The sequence below is a fragment of the Bombus fervidus genome, chromosome 2, assembly GCF_041682495.2.
Source record: "Bombus fervidus isolate BK054 chromosome 2, iyBomFerv1, whole genome shotgun sequence".
Lineage (NCBI taxonomy): Eukaryota > Metazoa > Arthropoda > Insecta > Hymenoptera > Apidae > Bombus > Bombus fervidus.
This window is the reverse complement of record NC_091518.1, coordinates 5107291-5129823: the sequence shown is the minus strand read 5'-3', so window position 1 is coordinate 5129823 and position 22533 is coordinate 5107291. Positions and strand designations below refer to the sequence as shown.

The following is a 22533-nucleotide window of genomic DNA, read 5'->3' as shown; positions in this document are numbered from 1 at the left end:
CGACAAAGAAATAGGGGACTACGAGAGAGAAGAAATGGAAAAAAAGTGGAACAGCGATAGTAGCGGCACTAGTAGTACAAGCAAGAGTAACAGCGTGGCGCGAGTAGGGAAGCAAGGGTAGCGGCCGGTCGTGTTCGTAAAATAGTGCGTCGGAGCGTACTCGAGGCGCAGAGCGTCGCGACGCGGGTCCACCCTTATCGCGAAGGGCAGAGGAACGAGCATCGAGAACGGTCCCCCTCGTCTCGCGAGGAGAAAAACTCTCGTAGTGCGCGTAGTTGAAGTCGCGTCGAATCACTGGCATTTCGCGAGCTCTCGACGCTGCACCTCTCCCTGACTCACGAGAGAACCGCCACGGACCCGGAGAAAGAGAAAGAGAAAGAGAAAGAGTGAGCGTGTGTATGTGTGTGTGTGAGAGAGAGAGAGAGAGAGAGAGACCGCGCGGTGGCCAGACAAAGACAGCGACCTCTGGGAAGCGGGCCCCGTGACAGAGACGGAGAAACGGAGAACATCGAGGGGGGTAAGGAGCGGTAGTGGTGGTATGCCGTCCGTCCACTCTCGTCTGCACAGAACTCTGTTCTCTTGCTTCTCTCGCAGCATCCCACTCTCCTTACCCCTTTTCTACCTCCTCTAGCGTTTTCTGTCTTCTTCTTTCTCCCTTCGTTCCGAGTCTCCCGCTGCTCTCCTCCTCGCTCCTCCCCCGCGGCCAGACAATCTTTCTCCTTTTCTCTCTCCGCTGCCCCTTTCTGTCCCTTCTTTCCCTTCTTTCGTGTACGCTCGGCTCGCGTGTTCCGAGCCTAAGACCACGCTGCTGCCTTTCTTTCTCATTTTCGTGTTACACGCCGATCCTGCGGTCTCGCTCGTGCCCGCGAGATTTTCTACCTCCACCCATGCGCGTTTTCTTAAGGCGGACTCGCAAAGATCGTGAATCGGATAGAGAATCCTCGAGCGATGCGAACGATGCAGACTCGCAAGCGGTAACGTAGATTTTTACCACAGCCCGTGTACACCTTTCCACGCCGTAGAGAGGAGACCCGTGGCTCGAATGCGAACACGTCGCGATCGAACGCGTTCGATTCGTCACCGATACGTTTCGTATTTGGCCTCCCTGAAACTTGCCGCGATTGTCCGCTCTTGCGAAACGCTTCGCTATTATTAATAGCATCGAAGGGCGATTCCACGAACGCTTTTGCCGTCAACGTCAGCTACCTACGCTCCATACCACCCTTTCCTCGGGTTATCCGATCTTCGCCGCCTTCATTTCCATCGAATCTTCCACGTCGATCGCTGCTCGTATTATAGCTTACAACTATGCAATCCACGAATACGTTATCGAGCACAACTTTCATTTATTTCTTTCTTTTTTCTGATACCCGCGCTGTTTAAAAGATACGTTGTCAGCTGAAGAAAATCAGAGATCAAGGATGCCGCGGCGCTTTCGAGCATGGCGTCGATAGACGTATAGTAATCCGACGTACATGTACAACATTGGATACACAGCCTATTGTAAGCCTCAATTCTAGCGCGTAGCAGGTGAGAAGGTACCGCGGAGTCGAGGTTTAACGCTAGACGCGATCATTACGCGTTCTTACTACGAAGATCGTAGAGGGGCAAGTAACCAGCGTATTTCAAGTTTCTATACATACACATGCATATATCGTCTAACGTCGTAACTCTGTTCTTTAAGAGACTACTTTAATCTTCGCAGAAAATAATCGATGACAAACAAAATATAAAATTATGTCTGTCGTTCCTCCGAATTGAAAATTCACCTTCTAGTTTACTAGTTTACAATTTTATAAATGTGCCAGCCCTCGTTCAGGGATCATGGTCGCAGATGGGTTAGAGTGGTGAAAGTAATAAATTAATAAATGGAAAAATATTTTCTTATTACGTATTTTTTAAAGACCAGTCATTTTTTCTTTTTTTGTCATGTCATGGTTTTGGTAGAAACAGCTTCGTCTTAACTATCGTCTGTTTGTTCTAGCGTTAAGAAAGTAATATTTATTTCTGTTGCAAGTGCCGGAGGAACTCTTGTTTCTCGATTGGAATGGAAACGTGGTCCCTGCAGAGAACGCAAGCAACGACCATGGCAGAGAACGGGCAATATCGATGTTCGTTTTACGACGAAAAAAGGTTTAAATTGACGGGTTGATTGCTCGGTACTCTCCGACCTCCCACTCTCTAGCGCTAGCAGCGGCCCTTAACTACCAAAGAACCAAGAGCATCGCCGTGCGTTCGTACTTTCCACGAATACAACTCGAAACACCCACGCTCGATCGTCCTGTGCAAGTAGCACGATCCCGACGAAATCAACGCTTCGTATAGAAAGCATGCAAGTCTTTAAATAAAACTTCGTCGCGTTTCGGCTAGCCGAAACGTTTAATCGCTCTCGCGAAAGGCGCGCCGAGAAGAAAGCAATTGAATTTATGGAATTTACGAAAGGCTGGGAAACGAGGCGGCGAGTCGTGAATTTCGTGAAACGCAAACAACAGCTTCGAAAGAGCTAAAATGCGTCGTATACGACGACGGACGAGGAAATATTAAGCGAATTACGAGAGAATCGCGTTTTCGAACAAAGTCAATAAAGATAAATCTTTACATCGCCGATGACATAGGCCGACTAAGCGCCGAATCGACGATACAGAATTATGCGATGATTTTCATCGAGCCAGCTATCATACGCTTATCGCCGAGATAACGGGACCCTTTAATATTGCTGTTGGAAACCAATTTTTCGCAATATTACTCTGTCGTTTTTCACGCTTACGAGTTATCCGATCGAAATTAATTCACGCTTTGTATCACTACGTCAATTTCGATACGTAGAAAACAAAGAGATTTTCAATAAATGAAGATCAAATTTTCCCTATCTCGAAATCCCTAGTAGAGGAGCGACTTAAAAAAAACGACTAGAGCGGCGTGCAAGACGCGCGAGAAACAATAAAGGTGAGTGAAGAAGAAGAGTAGAAAAATAATCGAGCAAATTCGAAACGAGATTCGGATCGATAACCGATAAAGATAATTCGAAGGCTCGGCTTAGCCGATCGATAAAGACGACACGTTGGACACGTAGCTTTCTACGATGCATCGGTATCGTCGGAAGGTGCAGAGGAGGGATATAATAGCCGATAAGCGTGTGATCTTTGGTCGTGGAGTATATGCAACGCAGCTCGGTGCAACGTGCAACTCAAGGCGACTTCAGGACGTTTACCCACGAAACCAGCGACCTTGATCTTACAAACGGTCCACGAACGAGCTGCGACAGCAGCTGCACCGACACCGATGGATGCATTCCACTAGAGTGCAGCCGCACCTGCGCCACCTAACCAGAGCTGCCGTTCTTCACTCTTATCTTCTAGCAGACAATTCCTTCTTCTTCCCGAGAGTTCCTCTTGTTTACCAATTTCGCTGACCTCTCCGTCTTTTTTCTGGTCCGCGCTCAATACCCGGCAATCTCGTTTTATGGCTTGATTAGCCTCGGGATTAAGTTATCGACAATCGTAGTCGATACGATTCTTCCTCGCGTCTTTCCACCTGTATTTTTCCTCTACAAATTACACTTTCCTTACGGAGGCAACAACGTTCTTGCTGTCCAATTATCTGTCGTACTTTTATCAGTATTCTGTTGTAATCGCGTTTCTCATATTGCTTTACAATTTTCTCGTGCTACCGTTTTAGATACGAACATATCTCGAATTCGCAGACTGGAAATAGTTAGCGCATTATTCACATGTGTTTTATCAGCGCCGCTATTACACAGCTGACCGATAACAAGGTCCCACGCAAAATTAATTAGCCGATTAAAAGCGGCAATGTCGTAAGATTTGTTTTGATTATGTAATAAGTGAATTCCAAGCTGTACATAAACAAAGATAGCGTGTATCTGTGAGCTTCACGAGCAGTAAAGAAAGATACAGTTCCTGTTCTTCCTACAAGCGTAACGTAATCTCGATAACCTTGGTGGCTTGAAAACAATATCCGCAGTAATCCTGTATACCGGTCGTATCTCGTTTGACCCTCGATTGATTTATCGAATATTCGCTCGCGAAACGCTGCTCCAACGATGGAAGACGCGCGTTCGAGATCCTCGTTATCGTGAAACGTTCGTTGGGCCACGAAATACACGAAGACGGGAAAGGGCATCGATGAATTGGCCGTAGCGAACGTTGCCGGTGAACGTTGACCGGAAGTGCGCTGACCTCGGAACTACGAATAGAGGTCGAGGAAATCGCGGCAGAGTGCGAAGTCAGGTTGAACGGGAACGTAAATCCTCGTAACGACGTCGTAATCGAGAACTGACGTCAATAGAAAAATCAGAGGGGTGGCTTGATTTGCGCGTACCCTTGTCATTCGCATGAATTCCTGCCGATAGTGTGTCGACTAGTTGTAATCGAGAACCAGTCCGCACGCTCGCAGCGAATCTGACGCGAAATTGGCCTCGACTTCGACCGATACTTCGTTTCTCCGTGTCTGCGCCAGGTATCGATCCTATACGGTGTTCGGTTACGCTACGACTACGCGGTCGATCGACATCGGAAAAACACCATCGTCTAGCAATTAATTCACCGATATCGACGTTATCTGGCCGATCGAGACGATAATCAAAGTTAATTCGAACCGTATAAGATGGGCCGACCGGCTTCCGCGAGATAGGAAATTCCTTTTCGAGCAGGTTGCTCGGCCTCGAGAGGGCGGTGATGCCTTTAAAACGGCTTTTCTCTAGCTAGAAACTGGTTCAAGATTTTAGGCTCACGTTCGCTTTCTTAAGTGGAATTACGGTTTCCCAAGAATCTACGGCCGCGGTGGCCCATCGCGCCGCCAGTTCGATGCTCCCTGGTTCAAGGTCATTCAAGGTCAAACGTCGGACAAATCAAACGATATCTAAAAATAATTTTACGCTCGGTAAATCGATGGAAGCGCGGAGAAAATTTTTATTGTTCCGTGTATACCGTGTTTTGGGTTAAGATCAGACGAATATCGCGAAAAATCTAAATATTATCGTAAATTGAGAGATTTCGAAAGCATTGGCCCGTGCGTTTACGTTTTATGTAAAAATTATTAGCAAGCGACACGGAGAGAATGTGAGGAGAAGCGGCGATTTAACTTTCAGCCGAAACAACTTGGAATAGGATTATTAGGTTACTGAACTCGCGTCGTAAAGAACTCCTAAGTAGTTTCATAATCGAGTCATAAATCTAGAAGCTGGTGGTTCCGTACGAGGAGCAACTTTCCGCCATAGTCTTCTAAAAATACAGTTCAAGTTCGAAGCGAGATTAAAAATATAGACGCGAAGCAGGTCGATCAGGTTCGTCGATGAAATAACTACGAAAGTGAGCGTTCGAACGATAAAAAATCGATCGGCCAGCTTAACCAAATAGATTCCTTCTTTCCTACGGCAGTCCTTCGCTGCCGATTACACGGAACGTTAATCAGTCGTCGGGGATTCGCATTTCGAGCAATCGGTAAAAACAGTTAAACGCAATTAACCTGGCACGAGCCAACGAATTATTCATAAGGCGCGCGAACGTAACGAAGACTTAATTGCTCGTTACTCGAAAAAACTACCGGATAACCTTCCCAGATAAAAGAAAACTTCATTTGCGTTCGCCCGTTTTGGTCAGTTTCCGGATTCATCGGCAATCACGGTTCTATCCACAGAAGGAAGCATTAACTGGCGGGGCATTGGGCAACCACAGGTGCAACGATCCATGAGACCATTGAAATCACACAGATAAAGGTCCACCTTACCTTTAACCACGATAATAACATGGTTATTATGAAATTGTAGGTTAAGATCGCTTTCTATTCTTTTTACCTGCATCGAATTAGCTAACGGGTCATTTCGAACACTACGATCTTTTTACAGGTCCGTAACTGACGCGACTGGGTCCTGTTCGTATTCTACAGGCTATCTGTCGTTCGAAAGGTTTCCGAATGTATCGACCAAGTATACGTATCGTCGATAATCGAAGAATCAACCGTTTTACGCTACGAGGTTATTCGTGCAATTGGCGTGTCACGAAATCACGCGTTTCGCAGTAAATGGGCGCGTAACTTCACTTCGTTTACGAGAAACTTTCAAGCAAGCCTATTCCGCAGTGGATTATCGAAGCCTGTAAATAATCGATGGATCGGCAAACGAGAATAACGGGTCCGTTTGCTCTAGAATTCGACGTTTGGACAACGCATCTCTGGTTATTTGCCCACGGACCTTCGGTAAATAAATCCCTATTTCCTAGTGATAAAATTTCTATCTACTATTTATGGAACGATCATCGGTAGAACCAGACAGAGTGTTTCGTTTAACCACAATGCGATATCCTTGTCGTTACTGACGACATAACCGAATAAATAGAAAGGAACGATGCTTTAGTGAAACATTATATCCCTCGAAACGGTCATCGTTCAAAAGATTCTTTTTAAGAGACGGTGCTCTATCGATAAGGCAGGCACTCAGCCAGGTGAACTTAAAGGGGACACCCTGTACGATCCCGTGACGCTTTAATATCATTAAAGATTTGCGATGGCAGAAGAATACACGCGCTGACTTCTCTCGAATCATCGAAATTCTCCTACGAATAACCGCTGGGAAACAATTACTGCAATTAAAGTCTTGTTTAAGGGGTTAGTTTAATCGAATCAGGTATTCGCGAATCGAGTAATTTTCCAAAGTTTCCGCTATATTAAGTGAAATGTTATACGTCGTTCATTACATCTATGCAAAGAGGATACAAAGTTCCGCTAGTTGGCACAGCTGGAGAAAATCATTCGGCAATTTTGCATCATCTACGTCTGGTAGAGAAATACCAGTTGTATTTGGTGTTGATCGCGAAGCTGATTGAAATATTCCGCTGACGAACGAAGCGGTGAACGAAGAAAACAATTAGCGGGAATTAGAAAGAGCGTAAGCGCGATTCGTGCATCGTTCGACCGCTAGATAACAGGTGCCGGGTACGTGCCGACTAGAGCCGGCTTTAATGACTCATGCAGAAATCCTATCGTGGAATAAATGAGCCAACAACGCCTCGTTACATCATATCCATTATATTAACGCTGTCGATTACAGGCTCGATTAATTTCCCCTGAATGAATCGAGCCGTGATCAACAAACGGGCCGATCGAGATAGATCTCGCTAAACGAACAGACGCGTAGGAAAAGAAAGAAGCAAGACGGAGGAACGTTAAAGCTTTAGGAAAATCAGAAAATCAGGCGCTCGCGATTTTATTGTCAAAGAAGTTTCCATTGCGATTACGTCAATCGAGCAATTATCGGGTGAAGTAACGGCGCTCTTGGTCAAAGCGAAACAACCTTCTCTAATAACGTCTCTGCTATGCTACGTATGCTACGAGTATCTACACGCTGTAACAAAAAAAAAAGAAGACTATGAGTGGAACGTGTTTTACTGTGCTTCAAGTGGCCCCACCGTTAATTTGCATGGAATTCGACGCGTGGAAACGATCGAACATCGCGATATTACCTCTAGTACGTAGCGACAATTTTTTTTTTTTTTTTTTTCATGTTAGACGCTTTCTTGCGCCGGTGTATACGTGGCCGTTAATCATAGCAGCAAGAAGTCACGCTTAACTCGAGTCTACCGACCGAGGCTGAATCGCTACCGTAAACGTTGAAATCCAACGACGCGCAGCGCATGATTCTGGAAACGGAATACCTTCTATTTAAACGATACTAATCTACCGAATACGCGAAATGAGAACACGCCTGCAAGCTCAGACGATAAACGGAACCGTGTGAATAAGCTACGAGCCGTAATTCGTTGCACGCGACTACCACCAATTTCACCGAAACCTCTCTTACGATTACATTGCTCGCCAATTTCTAGTTTACGTTACGTTGCTATATATCGCGGAAGGATTTTTCCGAAACGATACCCAAATAAATTCGATCGACTCGTGGCCGACGATTGATTCAACTTTTATATCATATCAGTCTTAAATAGACTATGGATTATCGATGACTAAGGCAGATTAAACTTCCGAAATGACCAACGCTCACGTGTCCGCGTTTTGAATCGCATACCGAGCATACAAATGATACGGTCAGGACTAATAGTGTCGAGGATTTCTCTCAAGACGGTCGTATAGTCGTGTTCAATTGAAATACGCACGAACGGGTAATCTGCGCAATTACCTCACATGCAAATAAAGCTTCGCGAAGATGGACGGTGACCCGTCCAGTTGACGTCACGTTGCTACACGAGGACACCGTGTTATAAATGATATTATACGTCCCTAGTCGTACGTTCCGAATATCGTCGGAATAAGATAGACGGGATTCCGCGACTGAGACCGTTTTCCATCGAAAAAGTATCGACCGATGATTCTCTATATTTAATTTGCCTTTGTCGAATATAAATCATAATCCATGCCCGTATCTCGATGTCGTAAGGAAAAGTGCTCGATTGTCGTAGCTACCAGCCAATTCCTCCGCCGAATTTATCCTACGTTCTACCATACACTGGTTCTCGTAGTTGATCAATTCCTTAACACGGCGGCTTTGTTCGTAACGGCCGCGGCGACTCGACACGACATCGGGCCGCGTTTTGTTACACCTCAACACGGTACGTTGCAGCGAATTACGCTAAAAAACTGACGCGAAATCATGCACGTATTTGCATCCTGTATTTTTCCAACGTGAAATGGCTAAGTTCACGGCGCGAGAAAGTGAACGACCATGAGGCTAAGATCCCTTTAAATCGTAAATAGGTGACCAGCTCGTTTGGCAAAGGGAACGCAAAGAAGACCAGTCACAACGAACACCGCGAAATCTTTCTAACTGCGAACGCAAACAAACCGATGGCCGTAGTTGATCAAAGGGAAGCGTAAAACGGTCGAATCTTCACACCTGTAACGTCGAATCGCGCTGACACTGCCACGAGACACCCGTGCGAACCGTGATCAACTGCTTCCCGACGAATAGCCATGTAAGTAGGTATATACACACATATATATACACTCGTAACAACTTATAAAAGATATATTAAGGAGTCGTCAGTTTGTTTCGAAACATTCCGCTAGCCTGGCCTCGATCTCTAACTACCGTGTCATATTATTTATTCCTACGAAATTTCAGTCAATGCCTGATTAAATCGAACGTTAACCTCTGTCGTACGAATAGAAAATCACGGATAGCGAGAGGAATCGATCGAGTACGATTTGTCACCCGTTGGATTCAGATAAATGTAGACTTCGTAGACCCGCTAATTTCTATACATCCGCGTGATGGATAACACACTATCTTTGTCTGAAACGGTACGCTTTATTCCACGGTTTCGAACGAATAAAAATGTCATGGAAAACGTCAAAATTCGGCTAAGAATTTTGCGAAACAAATGTTTGATTTTATACGAATAACCGAATCGTAAAAAGAGAAGCAGGAGATGGCTCATTAAGCGGCGAATACAATGACAGATAAAATTTTAAGTATTCGGAGATGACACGAGAAACCGGTCGATAGCTTGTTATGAAAGACGGAACTTCAGATACAAATAAGCTCACGGGATTGCGTTTGCTTGCCAGATGAAATAGCAGAAAAAAGACCGGACGTTGCATCCTCGCAGCTTTCCTTGTAATATCACCGTTCAACGTCGTACGAGGCATCCGCTTTTATCAAGGTTGGAAACGTTTAATCGAACAAGTGGATGGACCTCGAGACATTTTTAAAATATCTAGGAATCCGGATTTTGATACGTGCGCCATGCAAAATGTCAATGACGTGTTCCCCGAATTTCTTCGAAAACGAGGATAACCTTTTAGAACGCCGATGAATTCCTCCAAGATTATTCATTTACATTCTAATACCTTCTTTTTGCGAAAAAGAATATTCGCGATGTGGAATCCTGTTCCGATGAAATCCACACTAAACTAGGCACGCTTCGAACGGTGTACAAACAGATTTCAGGAGATTCGTTTCGGAGTTTAGGAAAATAGAAGTTTGGATTGTGAGCCAAGAAGTGAAAATAAATAAAAAAGAGGGGTAATGTCGGTCATCGATTGTCCAAAACGAAAACGAAAAGTAAAGGACGTTACATAGAATGAGGCGCGGTCGATAGAGATTCGAGTGTCCATCACGATTGAAGTAGAAGACTCACTTCGAGGAATTCCAATCGTCTTTCGATTATTAATGTTTGACAGGATTCGAGAAAAAGCGTAGTTCGAGCGCAAGATGATATTTCGAAAGGTAATGTATGTAGTTACGGGGGAGGAAAATGGCAACAGCAAGGCTATTATCGATTTTATCAACGGGGACTAGGGGATTCTTTCTCTCGTATGCACAGGGTGAGTCAGAGAAAGGGTTTGCGTAGCGGCGGCGCATCGAGAAAAGCTACGTCTACTCACCTTCGGATAACTCGAGATCCAGCTCAGCAAGTTTCTCCCGTACGTCCTCTGGGAGCTTGCCGATGTCGATGTTGAACTCGGCCATCACTAAGCCATCCGCGCCGAGATCACCAATTCTCCAGCCGTACATTCCACGACCACCGCTCGGCCATCTTGCCTTACACTGATACTATAAACTCCCGTCAGCTGGCGACACCGTTCGATTAGACACCTATCGGGAAAACAGTCGATCCGCAATTGGCGATTACCTGCGGTCCATGATAACGCGCTCATCCATCACTTATCACAAAAACACATCGAGTATCGTTTGTCGCATATTTTTGTTAATTTTTTGCAATAAACTTTTATAATCGGATTGTAATATTACGAACATTTTATTCGTGATATTTTGCTTTCCTGCATGTCAATCTGATTAGATCGTAAAGTATTTCACTCTGTTTGTGTCTTGAAAATAGAGATATTTATTAATTTTCCGAAAGAATATTAATTATTTTTTCTTTCATCGTCAAGTAGAAGTTGACAGAATAAGTCAGAGATAAGTAGATTGACAGTGGGGCGGCAAGGGAAATACTCCCGTCTTTCACTCCCCGCCAAGCAATATTATATATACATACATATATATATATATATATATATATATTATCTTATTTGTAGATGCGGAACTTTCGACCAATATGCGTGCTTATTTTTATGCGTGTATTGGTTTTACCAGAAATGACCAATCAGATCCACGTTCTATCTTCGAGTAGTTCGTCTGATTTAAATACCTACCAGTACCATAGTCTTTTTGTCAGTCACGAATCACGAATTACCGTTATTCTCGACCAGTTGTTCGATTAAGTATCGCGACATATTTACCTTTGTGAAATGGACATTTTAATAAAGATGAATTAAAATGTAAACAAGTTACATCAATTACATTTACCATGTGCTCATTTTGTGAACAATTATCTTGTTTTCGCGATATAATTTCATATTACAGAAATCGTTTAAGCTAACCTATAGTTTTATAAATAATTATAATTTTTTCAATGTTTATGAAAAAATGGAAATACTATCAGACCCAGTGTTTAAAACACAATATCAAAAATATAAAAATCGTGTCAAATTATGGGAAAGTCATTTTACCGCGAAACATGGACGTAAGCCGAATAAGGTATTACACTTCATTTTTATAAATTGTGACATAAAATTAATTCAGTTACAATTATTTTCCGATTACCAAGCTTCAATGATAATTCCTCTATTTTATTTTGTCATTGAAATAGTCGCTTTTAGTCAAAGTTTTTCAGGAATAAAGATCCTACTTTCATATATAATATCTATTTTTTTATACGATTTTACAATTTTATGTGGTTTTATATGAGTTATATGATTTTTTTCACAATTAGATTTGAGCGTTTGTCTTTATCATTTCTGTTTGATGTTTCTCTGTACATTTATGGACATACATCATGTAGATATTTAGTTACTATTGTAACAAATGTCATAAGTATTGTGAATTATAATAGAATAAAATTTTATATGATACTATGTTATAAATATATTTTTATTATTATAGGATGATATTAAAGAGGCTGACATGAAAATCAAGGAATCTTATAAAATGTATTGGAAGTTAAAAACACGTGCTTTAGAAGAAACTCTTATAGATATTTCATTTTCTGATGAGGCAGAAGATAATGTTTCTAAGACTATAACGTGTACATCATCTGAAAAAATTGAAGATGATAATAAATCTCTAAGGAATAATGAGAAACAAGTTTTAGAAATTATAACTGAACAAGATAAAAAAGATGCAGAAAACATAGATGAAAATAATGGAAGAAATACAGATTTAAAAAATATAGAAAATACAGGCAAAATAGATGATGGAGATATAGTAAATCCAGTAATAATAAATCCAGAAGAATGTCAAAGTCAGCATACAGTTAATAGTTTGGCAGCAGAAGAAAATAATTATAAAAATGTAAAAGGTGTATGGGGTGATCATTTAAGTAAAAGTAATGAGCAAATACCCAAAAAGAAACAAACATTACCTATAGCCAGAGCATCTTCTTTTCAACTGTCACAAAATAAATTTACAAGTTCAAACTTTATAAAAAGAAATCCTAGAAAATCCTTGTCTGCTACAAAAGTAAAAAATAAATCTGAAAAATATAATGACCTTAGTACAAATACATTGGAAAAAAACACAAACATAGAACTAAATAGTAAAGATAGTTTTGATATTAATGAAGAAACAAAGTCTATATTTGGTAAGTCTATGAAAGTAACTTACATGGAGTCTAAGCCTGCTACTCAATCAATTGGTACAATACAACAATTAATCGAAGGACATACTGTTAGTAGAAATTTAAATCCTGGATGGTTAGACAGGTGTGCCAAACAAAGTAACTTGGTTTACCCAGCAGTTGATTTACAAAGACTTTCTGGAACAAGTGATTCTGGAACTGAATCACTGGACACAAGTATTTATTTATCTAAAGAAACACTTGTGTCTGAATCGCAAGAAACTTTTCAGATATCGGACGAAGAAGATTTTGTCTGTAACAGTGATTCAGAAGAACATAGAAACAAACGTATTAGAAATTTCAAAAAAAGATTCAGCGATCAAGAAAATCATCCTATCAAAAAGATGTGCCATGAAAATTATACAAATGGCCTAATACCAAGTAAGACAACTTTCTGTGAAGAAAAATGTAACAACTTAAATATAACTAATATAGATTTAGTTAGAAACAATAGCATAAAAGATAATGTAAATATTCAGACAAATTTGTCTAATAATATTGATAAATGTAAGGACAAAATAACAGATGTACTACAGACTGTAGATACAAACACACATAATGAAGAGAATGTAGAAAAATCATCTAAAGAAAAAGCAGCAAATTCTAAAATTCGAAAACAAGTTAAATGTGTTTCATCCGATGACTCAGATCCTGATTTCAATGAAAGTGATGAAAAGGAGAAAAGAAGCAAGAAGAAAGTATCAAAAACAAAGAGAACAAGTACAACAAAAAAGAGTAAAGTTACCAAAGGATCAACATCAACAAATAAGATAAAACATGCACCTACAACAAAAAAGTCTTATAGAAAGAAGAAGAATATACAAGATGAAGAAGATGTCTTAGAAATCTCTAATGTAGATCTTGAAAGTACAGAAGATAAGAAGCCTGAAATATATGGAATAGAAACCTTAGAAGCTGTTCCGCGTTTTGCAATGTGCAAAAGTAACCAAGGAGATCTTATTGAACAATTTGCTAAATCTATTTCTTCAAAAGCTGATGATTTAAGTTCTTATCTTGAACCTAAGGGGACAGCGATGAAACTAAAGGGACAATTAACAAGTAGAGAAAAATTGGAAAAGAAAGTAGCAGATGGAAAATTAAATGAAAACTTTGTTAGGATAAATTTAAAGAAAAAAATATTTGTGCGTGGTAAAAAGAATTTTAATTTTTCAAAATATAGAAAAAATCAATGGAAAGAGAAAAAGAAGGAACTTGCATCTAGCGAGGGTAATTTAGCAGTAGCTGATTTTGTAGAAAAGAAAGGTGCATCCAGTTGTTTTAAATGCGGAAATATCGGTCATTCTTCAAGGTATTGTCCAAATACAAAAAGCGATGATTTGATTCCGTTAAACGAGATAGATGAAAGTTCGGAATTTCCAACTTTAGAAGAAGCTCAGAAAATGGCCAGTCAAAATGCAATTACAGCACATGCTAATAGAATTGACCGTTTACCGGAGAAACCATCGTACTCTCTTGAAACGGAGTCGGAATTGACAGGAAATGAAACGAAGAATAAGACTGACGATGATGATTTATGGGAACCTATTGAAGATGAAGTATGTTTCTATATACTTAATCTTTATATAACTTCGTGATAATTATTTTATGTTGTATAAAATTTGTAGAATATTTTATGTGGCTACAAAATTCCCGAAGATTTAGTACAGAAGTTATTACCACCAGAAATTGGTACAGTACAGCCACTATATAAACTTAAAGAAGATCGGTCGTGCATAGGTAATTAATTTAAGATCTAATTCAATTCATTAATTAATTTTTATACTTATTACATATTAATAATTACAGAAACACCATCTGAAGTTTTCAACACCTTGCAAAAATTTGGTCATGAAACATTTAGACCTGGACAAGAAAAAGCTGTAATGAGAATACTTTCTGGTCAATCGACATTGGTAACTTTATCTACTGGTTCTGGAAAGTCTTTATGTTACCAGTTACCTGCATATCTTTATTCTAAATACTCCAATTGTATCACTTTGGTCATATCACCATTGGTGTCCTTAATGGATGACCAAGTAACAGGTGTACCTTTGTTTTTATCTGCAGCTTGTCTGCATACTAATCAAACGCAAAAAGTAAAAGATAATGTTATGGAAATGGTAAAACAAGGAAAAGTGAATATTTTATTAATTTCTCCAGAAGCTGTAGTAGCTGGAGAAAAATCAACTGGATTTGGTGCTTTGTTAAGGCAGCTTCCACCAATTGCTTTTGCATGTATAGATGAAGCTCATTGTATTTCACAATGGTCTCATAATTTTCGTCCATCTTATCTTATGGTTTGCCGAGTTCTTAAAGAAAAATTAGGTGTCAAAACAGTGTTAGCTCTTACTGCTACTGCAACAAAAGCTACTGCAGAAAGCATAGTAAGCCATTTAGATATAGAAGAAGGAATGGCGGGTGTTATCTCTGATATTCCAATACCTAGAAATCTGCTGTTTACAATTTCTAAAGATGAAAATAGAGATCAGGCTTTAATCAAATTATTATTAAGTGAAAGATTTAAAAACTGTAGCTCAATTATTATTTATTGTACTCGTCGAGATGAATGTGTAAGAATTGCGAGTCTTCTAAGAATTGCTTTCTCACAGGTATTTTGATTGTTATTTTAATGATTTAGTACCGTTAGCAGTATCGTTAGTAATGTATTATGATACACTCTGTTTTTTAATAGGATGGAAATAATTTCGAAAAACGAAACACCAAACTATCTTTTATCGCAGAAGCATACCATGCTGGTTTATCGGCTCATCGTCGAAAAATTGTTCAGAAAGCATTTATGGGTGGACAAGTCAAGATCGTTGTTGCTACTGTAGCTTTTGGTATGGGTCTTAATAAGGCAGATATTCGCGCTGTTATACATTACAACATGCCTGGCACCTTCGAAGGATATATCCAAGAAGTCGGGAGGGCTGGTCGAGATGGACTTCCAGCCCATTGTCATTTATTTTTAAATCCAATGGTACTAAAGTTTATTCTATAATCAAATTTACTATGCGACTGATTTGTAATCATGCAAACATTTTTCTCCGTTATAGGAAGATAAGGATAAAGTAGAATTGCGACGGCATATTTATGCAAATGGAATAGACAGGCATACAATCAGACGATTACTTCAAAAAGTTTTTGTTCCGTGTTCATGTGCAAAATTACGTGAAAACAAAGGAGATCGTAGGTGTCCTGGTCATGAAGTTGCTATTCCGATTGACGATACAGTTGCGGCTTTAGATATTTCAGAGGAAAAGATTTCAACGCTTTTGTGTTATCTCGAATTGCATCCTAAAAGATTTATTACTGTTCTTTCATCTGTATATGTCAGGGCTAGAGTTTCAAGTTATAACGGTCCTCAAGCGCTAAAGCAAGCTGCTCAAACGGTAAGTATATGTAACACACATTTCCACAGAAATCTACTATACTTATCTAATATAGGATTTTCATGAATTTTTCAGTCACCACCACTTGCAATGGCAATAGCATTAGATTTACAAAACGGTATTTCTCATGAAAAGGATAATGTTATTGAGTTTCCGGTTGTGGATGTTGCATCTGCTATTGGTTGGGATAGTGGTGTAGTAAAAGGTCACCTTAAAAATTTAGAATGGAAAGCAGGTTTGTTTTAATCAATAAATTGTAACCCATGTATAAAAATAACATTAAACGTTAATGCACTGTAATATTGTAATACTCTCTGTACTTCCTTGATTAATATTTTTATCTTTTCCTTAGTAAATGGAGTTCCAAAGCGATCAGCTATTTCAGTAAGATATGATAAACTTGGTTTAAGGGTAAAGGCCCCAGGAGACTTGACAGAGGTGGAACTAGATGAAGCACTAGATGCTTTAGTTAGCCGCGCTCAATCTCAAGAAACTTCATCTTTACAACAACTTGAGACAATTAGTGTTATGCTACACAAGTTTAGTGTACCATCTGTAGAAGAGTGCCTTATATTGAACGATGAAATGATTAACAAGTCTGATCAATTAAAAGACGTTATTCGCAATTATTTCGAGGGAAAAGTTCTATTAGATATCGATTTATCACAACAAGTATAAATCTTTTCATGATGTTTAACACCTATATTTTTAAATTAAGTTACATATCTTATAACAGATCTTATGATAATTTAATACATGCATAATTTGTATTTTTTCAGAATATAATGGAAAATGAAGCGCAAGTAGCCTGCGATGTACGAAATTTGATTGTAAGTTACCGTGACAACAATTTCACTGGACGTGCAGTCGCACGCATCTTTCATGGAATACAAAGTCCAAATTACCCTGCTTATATATGGAATAAATGCCGTTTCTGGAGGGCGCATATTTCATTTGATTTCAATGCTTTATATCAAATTGCGACAAGAGAAATTTTAGCTTTACGTTAGGATGATTGTTTCCAATGATTCAAAGAAATTTTTAATGACTTTTTGAACGTTACCGTGCTATAACTGCTATTCTTATAACGTTAAAAGTTACAAAACTCTTATATTATATAGTCCCTGAATGTATGAGGTCTGAGTTATGTATTTATAAGTTCTCCTGCCTGACATTGAGAATTGTATTTTAAAAAACATAAAAGATTAAAGATTATATAACGCTTTATTGTTTCCATAACAAATGACAAAATTCATGTAGATCATAGTATACAAAATATTTACTCGAACGTGCCTTAAAAAGAGTAACTTATTTTTTTTTTATATTTATAGAATAAACTTTAAATACTTTTTTAAAAAAAGGTAATGCGATAATTATTTCCTTCCATCATTGTAATTTTAACGTGTAACAATAATAATTATAAATTTGTACGGGTACATTATTAGTTTCAGTATATATGATACATATCTTCAATATAAAACTTTTTTCCTGCACCGTTGTTATATTTAATTTTTTGTATTTTTGTTAGTAAATTCAATTAATTTACGACAATAAAATCTAAGTGAAAAAAAATCGCAAATAAATTTGTCACCTCTTTAACATAAAAATATAATACGATATGTTCTTATCAAGGTGGGCTGGAATGTTTTGTTTTTCGCTTTTTTTTTTTCCATTTGAAGTTCTATATTCTTCAATATTCTAGGCTAAAAATTTCACGTTACCGCTCTTTTCATATAATTGCATTGTCGCAAGAACTTGTGCATTCGTATTTGCTGCATTTTTCCAACACGGTTCATGCACGTTTCATTTTGGCATAGTGCGCAAAATTCAGATGATATTCCGTGAAATGGAGAACGGAAATAAACGTTGGCATCCTTTAACGTTTTATTTTTATGATGAGCCCAAATGTGCAACGACATCTCAAGGAACATTAATACAGGCAAGAACCAGCAGAAACATAGAACAGCAAGGAAGAATAAACAAACTGGGTTTACTTGACCGAACGTTGCTCCAGCAGGAACTGGCTCTAAATCCATTAGATTCTCACTTTTTTTTAAGGTGGGATCCTTAATTGACAACGTTTCCTTCACTTCTTTCGGAATCTAGAGAATTTTTATTAATTAATCTTAATTCAGGTTTTCACAATTTCCTTCGATTATTTACATAATGTATCAAATTATGTAATTTACATCCATAGACTCATTACCATTTCATAATTCTACCATTTCAGCATGTATTTTATGGTAATCATTTATAATCATTACCTGGAAGCGTATTCTTCGACTTTTAGTAGTTTCTATTCCAACTATGTTGATCTCCGGTTCTCCCGTCTCGGCATTATTTATCGAACTAACGAGTCGTCGAATCTCACAGTCGGAATCTGGAAGACTAATACTCTCACCAGTTTCTTCATCAACGTAGATTCGATCCATTTCCTCGTTAATGTTAGGATATCAAAGAATGCGCGTAAAAACGTATTCGTTGTAGTCCCGTATTTGGTGAGCAGAGTCTAATGTATTCGGATATATGCTCAGGTCCTCGAGGTCACTTCCCGGATACAAAGCTTTGCTCGATTTTTTTATTCTAATGATTAGATAACTTGGTGAAAGTGTTTTCTGAAACAGATTAAATGATCCAATAGCCCGATTAAATATTTATTATTATTTTTATTAAATAACCCAATTTGATAATAATAATATATAATACTAATAATTAATATTTCAATATTATTTTTTTTACTACTGTCCAATGACCTTGTTAAACGACGAACAAATAAATTAACAACTCTTTAATTTTTAACGAGAAAAAAGATCACGTGAATACCTATTGAAAGTATGTAAGGTAGAAATATCTTGTAGTTAAATATATAAAAAAAATAATTGAACGTATCAACTGAAACATACATAAAATCTATTGTCCCACTCTAGTATGCATGCTATAAACTGAATGGATTCTATCCTATTAAACTATATTGATATGTATTCACACTTCGCTACGTTTAGAAACATACAATGGTCAAATCAAATATCATCAATCAATTGAGAAGATATGAACAGTTTTTCAAAAGATATGTAATATTTCTCAATTATTAAAACAATTTTATTTTGTTATACTTCGAAATAATTGAAATTATGTATATATTACAAGGAATTCTATTCATAAATGTAATACCAATTATAGATGGAACGTATGATAAATTGTAAGAACAATACTTAATTAATTGCCTTGAGCGCGCGAAGCATAAACTTTGATTCTTATCGTATCTACTGTATTTTCGAAGACATAACATCGTAATTTAATAACACTCGAACAATGAAAAATTTTTTAAAAACTATTTACTACTCTTAAGATATTGCATTTATTATTAATCTCAATTTCTTATTGTATCTAAGGTCTTAATTAATACGAACAAGTGCCGAATAAAATCATCATTGAGATAGTGAAGGTTAACGACAATAACACGTCACAGAGTGCACGCGAAGTTTGAAATATTACAAGTAACCTTACGGAACACTGAGTTAATTAACGTGCAGCAGTTTAAAAGGTAAAATATTGCAACGATGACAAGCCATGCTTGGAACTTTTGTATAAAATCGAACAGATTATATATTTATATCATGCTATTTTTGTATGTAATAGTAATTATGTACTTGTTTAGGAAGACCAGCTATTAGAACTGCTGTCGTCGTCCACGTCTTGAAAACATGTACTCCAAGTAAAACCGCATTTTCTACAAGAATTTGCCACAACTGTACAAAAATACTCAAGCATACAGCACATATTGCGATATATTGTATATAATATATATCATTATATATATCAAATCTCAAATTTGATCTGCAATTTGTAGGTTAACTGTTTTGCCATTTTACTCGAATGAAGTTTTTCAATTAGACAAAAATATCGTTATCAATCGTTTGTTATTTAAAATATCACTTTACATACAATAAAATATCACTTGCATTTTAAATACTACAACGATAACGAAAAATGTTATGATTAAAGCCAAAAAATAAAATGCCTAAAGCCGTTAAAAATCGAAGCAAACATCTTACATTTCAGTATCTCAAATTTTCGTCAAGGGCTAATCTTCAAATGTAATCTCATGCAATCGCAAATAAAGATTAGACATAGGCTTAAAGACAGGATTTTAATACATTGTACGAAGACTCTTTATAAGACTCGTATCAAATTTCTAGTTTCGTTTAATTTGCGATAAAATTGCAGAATCTGTAATTAACTCGTAACTTGTTACGAAGTAAGGAATCATTTTATTGTCAAAGGGAAAAAAATCGTGCTTACGAACGAAAGAAACTGTTGGTAACATTGAAAGGTAACACGCAAACCTTTTAGTAACATTGGATTAAAAATACCGAGTGTTTCTTTAGAGAATATTCCAGATATAGAGTATATGGTAGTTGTGCATACTAATAGCAGTGAGCTATAATTGCATAGAGATTGACATGCTATATAGTTGGAATTTACGAACAAGTTTTATTTAAATCTTCAAAATTTACATTTAAGCATTGTATTGTTTAACAATAATATAAATTATAGAATGTTATCGTAATCCCACTTATTATTTATAATGATTTGTGAGTGATAATTGTTCCTCAATTAATATTTGTTGTTAATAATAATTTAAAAGTCGACAATATGATTTATGGATGCTATGTTACTGCTAACAACGTATTAACGAGCAAATATATTTTGCATACAAAAAAAAAAGGTTAACTGCAAATCGAACACCCAAAGAAATAAACAAAAGCAATAATATAAAAAATGTTTTAAATGTTTGATTAAATTACTAGAAGTGTGGTATTAATGGATTTGATTCATTAATGAATTCATCAAATATAAAGTGTAATGGATGTATATATAAAAACCAAATTATATGTATAGCTTTTTAGATAAATAATCATAATACGAAGGTATTAATCTATATATAAAATTTTATCCAAATAAATAAGATAGTAAAATATGTATTCCTGTAAATTATAATTGCCAAGAAAAATACATTTTTATTCGCATAAAAAATGAAAAATCCAGAATGTTTAACAATATATCAACCTAAGAAACAGTAATTAAAAAAAAAAAAAAAAAAAATAAAATTCAGTAACACATACATATATACAGGTGCTACAACGATCGTAAATGTGTACATTCGTTGCTAACGTAATAGATACATAATTGACTTACGATTTTGTGAGGATTTACGTTCCGCGGAAGAAATTTTACACTTCGACATTACGTGAATTTGCACTATATCGGAAAACAAGGTTAAAATTTACGTAAATAGGATTATACTAGCAATAAAATATAACATATTGTAACGACGACAGCACTAACGCACATACAATTCCTCACGCATCTCTGATTCAACTGAAGGTGTTCGCCATGCCATGATAACCTGTAACTATGTAAATTGAAGATGGCCGTGCTTACCAATCACAGAAGAGTCGTTAGCATATACACATATATTTCAATATTAGTTTTCCGTGGTTTTTTTTTCATAATAGTGAAGGTAATTTCTTTCATGTTTTATTCTGATAATTAATGATATGTTATTTAAAATTCATAGAAAGTTAACATAAATTTGCAGTGACGTAATAAAAAGATGGCAGATCTACACTTGAAGTTTTTAAAGTGAAAAATTTATTGCAGGGTATACTATATACAGGGTGGGATAGAAATCGTAGTACGACCGGGTAAGAAGTGATTCTGCATAAATAAACATGAAAATAATTTAATGTTACGTTTCTTCATCCGTGGCTTCGTTTACGCGAAAATTGAGATTGAAAATTTGATAAGCATACTTAAATTTGGCTAAGTCCGGACTGAACAAGAGTAGATGATCAGAAGTTTAAACTACATATGAAAATCAAAAAGGTAAAGTAACATTTTTTCATAAGATGCTTCGTTTTCCTATATTAAGCCAATTCGTAATTAAATATGTTCAAATCTTATTTTCTTGAAAACGAGGCCTTAAGCAGGAAAATATTATTTCACATTTTTGATCGATTTTCGCACGTAGAATATTCTCCTGATGATTGTTTCCTCGTATCTAGTCGGTTCAAACCAAGTTCAAATGTATTTGACAAATTTTTAAAGTAGATTTTCTCAGAAACGAAGGATTGTCATATGAAGAAATTTTATTTCGTATTTTCGACTTTTTTTTCATGTACTCTTTAAATTTGTTTCGATGAAATGTACGATTTTGTCACTACTTGTGAAAATAACGATACATTTTCAAAGTATTTAATATATACATTGCTCCGATATAAAAAATTTGTCAAATATTCATTTTACATTCATATAAGAACTATAAATGTAATGTAATGTCAATAATAACGAGTTCGTAATGTTTATATAGATAAACCTTCGTCACCGTTAATGACAGGCGTAGATATAGACCGTGTATCTTACACATATAGGATTTTATGTCACGTGAGTTGGAATACTGACCTTGAAAAAATATAGAAATTTTGTTG

At 37.3% G+C, this 22533-nt stretch overlaps 3 protein-coding genes across 16 annotated transcripts in view; 1 reads left to right on the top strand and 2 right to left on the bottom strand.

Moving 5' to 3' along the window:
* Dip2 (disco-interacting protein 2) overlaps positions 1–10651 on the bottom strand; it is a 40839-nt gene extending 30188 nt beyond the window's left edge. For 4 of the 10 annotated variants that reach the window (XM_072022367.1, XM_072022369.1, XM_072022370.1 and 1 more), the window contains exon 1: positions 161–312. Coding sequence is in view for 4 of the 10 variants with exons in the window: in XM_072022372.1 (XP_071878473.1) it covers positions 10357–10486 (130 nt within the window). In the remaining 6 variants the exon portion in view is untranslated. Of the gene's footprint in view, positions 1–160; positions 314–10356 lie in introns of those variants that run through there. The other 6 variants (XM_072022372.1, XM_072022376.1, XM_072022368.1 and 3 more) reach the window with 4 other exon arrangements.
* Recq4 (RecQ4 helicase) lies at positions 6575–17785 on the top strand. 3 transcript variants are annotated; one of them, XM_072022379.1, is made up of 9 exons: positions 6575–7483; positions 11918–14206; positions 14276–14387; positions 14457–15259; positions 15343–15630; positions 15707–16042; positions 16118–16277; positions 16395–16714; positions 16822–17785. In XM_072022379.1, the coding sequence occupies exons 1-9, from the start codon at positions 7385–7387 to the stop codon at positions 17050–17052; spliced, it is 4638 nt and encodes a 1545-aa protein (XP_071878480.1). In that variant the 5' UTR covers positions 6575–7384; the 3' UTR covers positions 17053–17785. The 3 variants fall into 3 exon arrangements, with proteins under 3 accessions (XP_071878480.1, XP_071878481.1, XP_071878479.1); XM_072022380.1 differs by lacking the exon at positions 6575–7483 and adding an exon at positions 8608–8942; XM_072022378.1 differs by lacking the exon at positions 6575–7483 and adding an exon at positions 11050–11512.
* LOC139998116 (uncharacterized) lies at positions 17248–22526 on the bottom strand. Of its 3 annotated transcripts, XM_072022432.1 has the most exons (4): positions 21242–21418; positions 19693–19772; positions 18307–18657; positions 17248–18144 (listed from the first exon to the last, which is right to left on the bottom strand). In XM_072022432.1, the coding sequence occupies exons 3-4, from the start codon at positions 18472–18474 to the stop codon at positions 17755–17757; spliced, it is 558 nt and encodes a 185-aa protein (XP_071878533.1). In that variant the 5' UTR covers positions 18475–18657; positions 19693–19772; positions 21242–21418; the 3' UTR covers positions 17248–17754. The 3 variants fall into 3 exon arrangements, with proteins under 3 accessions (XP_071878533.1, XP_071878534.1, XP_071878532.1); XM_072022433.1 differs by lacking the exons at positions 19693–19772; positions 21242–21418 and adding an exon at positions 22508–22526; XM_072022431.1 differs by lacking the exon at positions 19693–19772.
* Between the last annotated feature and the right edge of the window lie 7 nt (positions 22527–22533).

Coding starts and splice junctions, on each gene's coding strand:
- Recq4 (XM_072022378.1), top strand. CDS start 11,402: ATGGAAATACTATCAGACCCAGTGTTTAAAACACAATATCAAAAATAT. Junction 11,513..11,917: donor ATGGACGTAAGCCGAATAAG/GTATTACACTTC, acceptor TTATTATTATAG/GATGATATTAAAGAGGCTGA. Junction 16,715..16,821: donor ATATCGATTTATCACAACAA/GTATAAATCTTT, acceptor GTATTTTTTCAG/AATATAATGGAAAATGAAGC.
- LOC139998116 (XM_072022433.1), bottom strand. CDS start 18,474: ATGGATCGAATCTACGTTGATGAAGAAACTGGTGAGAGTATTAGTCTT. Junction 18,145..18,306: donor GTCGAAGAATACGCTTCCAG/GTAATGATTATA, acceptor AAAATTCTCTAG/ATTCCGAAAGAAGTGAAGGA.